A 4,313-nucleotide genomic window follows, 5' to 3' on the forward strand; every position below is an offset into this window, starting at 1 on the left:
TTCAATGCCTTTTAAGACTTTTTAAGGACCCGCGGGAACCCTGAAGAATGAGAATTTGCTTTGTCTATTTTTGTAAATATTGCCAGTTCAGGCTAGACAGTAGTTGCAAAATATGTCAAATAGCAATCATAATCTCAGAGCGATATTCTTCTGAGTGCCTTGCATGCAGACTCTGCAGGATATGTGAGTAGAAGGTGAATTCTAGGTGGCAGAGATGCTAAAGCTCACAACCAGTGGTAGGATCGTTGTTAGAAAATGGAAGCCTGACAGTGTATGCTAATAGCGAATCATATGTAATATCATCATAAAATTAAGCAGATATTACAATTAAATGTTGTCCTGATATTGTGCTGGTAAGATATCAATTAAGTGTGAAATACTTTACAGAGTTTATTAGCTCTAAGGAGTTTTATTAACTCTTAATTATGTCATGAAAATCCTTTAAATGAGATATTATAACAGGAAGTTTTGGAAAGGTCACAAAGAATGAAGTAGAACAGGTTAAAGCATAAACAGCATTGAGTTCAGGCTAAACAATTATCCTTTGGGAAGAACTATTTTTCTTTTTTCTTTCAGATTAGCTAGATTTAATAATAAAAAAACAAGCATATAAAACAGGGATGTATCTGCAATGGTGCATCTCTCAAAAACATCTAAATTCAGGAGATCATTAAAAGCTAAAGACATTCTTCCTAAAAGATCCTGCTTTGAAACCAACATATTTCCAACTTACCCTAAAAATTTGAGTGGAAATAAAGCGAGTGGAGGGCGCGAGTTTCAAGCCTCCAGACCAAGCAGCTCCACGTCGAAGGTGAGAGTGGCGTTTGGTGGGATGATCCCTGGGTGACCTTTGCTGCCATAGGCAAAGTCTGAGGAGCAGATAAGCTTCGCCCGCTGGCCTACGCTCATCTGTGGAAGACATGGAGCCATATCTGAAATCTGCTTTCATACCAACTCAAACACATTAATGTGATATACTTATCAGAAGTGGGAAGGAGATTTATTGATTACTAATTATCTAAATTATCAATCTGATCGATTAATTTAGACTAGCAATTAAATAAGCAGCCAGAATCAGAAGCATTCTGACATTTACAATATTCTCAGTTTTAATAAGGTACATCACAACTAGAGCTGCAACTAACGATTATTCTGCAAATAGATTCATCTTTAGAGTATTTTTTCATTAATCGATTAATCAGATAGCCAATGTTCTTTAAAGACTTTTCATGAAATTAAACCAGGTGAAACTAAAACTTTTCCACTGGAGGAGTTCCGGATAGATCATATTGACGGATGAAAATTTATTTTTATTTTTTTTAATCTTAAATGCAAAATGTTTACATATTTTTTCATTTATTTATATATAATCACTGCTCTAAGTGGGTTCCTCTGTCAGCTAAAGACATATTTTACAGACTATACTCCACTTGATGATGAATCGATTACTAAATTAGTTGACAATTATTTCAATAATTGATAAATCAGATCAATCTGATTAATTTCAGCCCTAATGACAACATTTAACAATTTATTCTGCTATCTGTATTAAATACAGAAAACAAAATGCAAATAAAATTTTCTCTTACACATTATTCAACTAGATAAGATAACTAAACAGGAACCGATTAGTTTTTTTGTTTTGTTTCAGCTTTTGTTGTCATTATACTGTCACAAGTACAGAGAAACTAATTGAACTCTCTGCATTTAACCCATCCCCTTGGATGGGGAGCAGTGGGCTGCCATCATGCGCCGCCCGGGGGGCAGTATGGGATTAAGGGTCTTGCTCAGGGACCCAGAGTGGCAGTCTGTGGGAGTGGGGCTTGAACTCAGAACCTCTGGATTCCAAGCACAATGCACTAACCACTAGGCCGCCACTCCCTGAAGGTCACTGAATCAGACAAAAATAATTATCCAATGTGAAAAATGTAAAACTATCATTAACAGACAGGATGTCACTCTGACAAACTGTCTGATTATCTGTCGCTCTGTTTCAATGAAGTGGATGACAACAGATAAAGTTTTTAGATTTCAGTGTGAAAGACTTTAGCAGTGCTTTTAAACTGGTGCTTCTGGTTGCTCTGAAAGGAATATTAAGACTTGGCTCAATTAACAACATCAGTAAATAAAAACCTGATGTGATTATTGCACCATGTCTCTTCCTATCATATTAAAAACCTGTTGCATCATCAAAAGGTGTAAATAACTCCAGACCAGACTCTCCATTGATTCATATTTCTGCTCTAGAATGCCTCCTCTCTGGTGGTCCTTCTCTTTAAAATACCAGTGAGGCTCCACTTAAGAATGGACAGCAGCACCCTCTATTGGACAGCAGAGACACTACAACACTAAAATAAATTCTGAGTTGACTTTATGAATTAATTGGACAGAAATCATTCTTACTAATAAGACATTAATCATCAATTTATTGTAAGTAGATTATTTCTTTAAATTCCTAATCAGAACAGAATGACAAATTAAAAGGCACAATTTACAACATCAGATCCCCTGATAGCTGGGACACAGGATGAAATGTAAATAAGTTACTGAATATAACAGAAGTTTTAAAAAAAAATCCACAGAGATTATTTCAAAGTCTCCCAAATCTGGAAAAAACTGGAACTTTTAATATTTGACTCTCAGAGAGGGTTTGGATTAGACAAACCAATTTTCTACACAATAATCTAGCATCTGTGAGTAAATAGTCGATGCCATTTAAAGCAGTTTAAAGAAAATACACTTTGATCAATTTGCATCTGAATTCAGAACTGGATGTAACCAATCCTGGAACTTGAAAACATTAAAAAATACTTTCATCCCCTTAAAAATATATATTTTTCCAATAAATCCAGGAGCAGCTCTGCCGAGTCTCAGATCTACCAAGTAACCGATCATTTTATCACAAATAACTACTTAATATTTACAACCCCACCCGCCCACCACCACAGCTTTTCATAGACTGCCATAGTTTACCTTCACTTCAAATGCTTCCTTCATGCCTATCCTGCTCTGTTTTCTGCACCTGAGCGCTGCCTATTTGGCTCTTCATCTATCGCTACTAGTCATCAGATGATATCATTATTCCAACGAAGACACCCACGCCGCTCAGGCCGCTACCTGCCCCTGCATTCTCAAAGAGGTGCAGACTGAAGTGTGTGCACACAGGGGGGGCTGTATGTGGGGTATAGCCACTTTCATTGTGTGGTAGAACCACGCTTCTGGATTCTACAATAGCTGAATCATCAAAGTTGGACAACCTGCAATAAATCTTTCTCTGCCTCCTGGGGCTGGATGATCAATTAATTAATGGAATTTTCTGTATATAAAGGTTTAATTTTTTGCAAATCTGATTTTATTCCACCGATGCACAAGGATTCCATAGCTCAGAGTGACAGCAGTTCATCACTTTTTGTTGTTAGTGTAACAGATTAGCTAGCCAACCAATAGCTGCAAACATTTAGTTGTCTATATTTTCATAGTTTATCAATTTCAAAGCATTTTTACAGCTGGAATTCTGATGTCCAGAAGGGAATATGAAAAAGCAGGGTTTTATTTTTTTTTTATAATATGTGTCATTTGTTATTGTTATCATGAAACAGAGAGAAAAAGATTGATTAATCCCCAAACAGACTGTTGAAGAAGAGTAAAAAATGTCTCCAGTGAGGGGTACTCTCTTAACATCACCCTCTCTGGAACACTAACAACTTTATACCAGGTTTCTCTTTGCTGACATTAGTTCTGCCTTCTTGCCTGGACAGACTGATGGTGAAGTTACAAAAAAAAAAAAGACTTCTAGCCACCACCTGCTGCTGAAGTTACTGAGTGTCCACATGGATGCAGACCTCAGCAGCAACTGTTGGCCACCTTCTACTGCTGCTCCATTCAGTGTTGAGCATTCTATGGCAGCACACACCCTGTTTCAGCAGCTGCCCCTCTGGGAGGCATTTACTTAAAGCTTTGCTCAAAGCACAGACGAACAGAACGAGGGACAGATTTTATGACAGCCTCAGTATACTGCAGACATTTGACCCCATCATGTGTCATTTTAGCCACGGGCCAGGTGCAATGAGCAGATGTATCGTGTTAATGATGTCATACCTCCCTGCTGAAGCACTGTCTGACATTTTAATGTGTTTATGGCATTTACATTTTTATTAGTTTATGGATCATCTAGTATTTATGGGACACTTGCTCAGAGGTAAGAATTTGAGATAATCATGTTTTGTTTATGTACTGTTAGAACAGTACATTCTTCCTTTTATACCTATTAGAAACCTATTTTATAAACCATGTTTTTGTCTATTTCAGTGACA

The 4,313-nt window shown here is 37.0% G+C and overlaps 1 protein-coding gene across 1 annotated transcript in view; it reads right to left on the reverse strand.

Annotated features, from left to right (window-relative positions):
• Positions 1-4,313, reverse strand: part of LOC107095941 (peptidyl-prolyl cis-trans isomerase FKBP1A-like) — an 8,403-nt gene that overhangs the window by 2,447 nt on the left and 1,643 nt on the right. Inside the window, exon 4 of the mRNA XM_015392332.1 lies at positions 734-909. Within this exon, the coding sequence (XP_015247818.1) occupies positions 778-909 (132 nt within the window). The 3' untranslated portion in view covers positions 734-777. The remainder of the gene's footprint in view (positions 1-733; positions 910-4,313) is intronic.

This window comes from Cyprinodon variegatus, unplaced genomic scaffold (assembly GCF_000732505.1).
Source record: "Cyprinodon variegatus isolate N-32 unplaced genomic scaffold, C_variegatus-1.0 Scaffold587, whole genome shotgun sequence".
Lineage (NCBI taxonomy): Eukaryota > Metazoa > Chordata > Actinopteri > Cyprinodontiformes > Cyprinodontidae > Cyprinodon > Cyprinodon variegatus.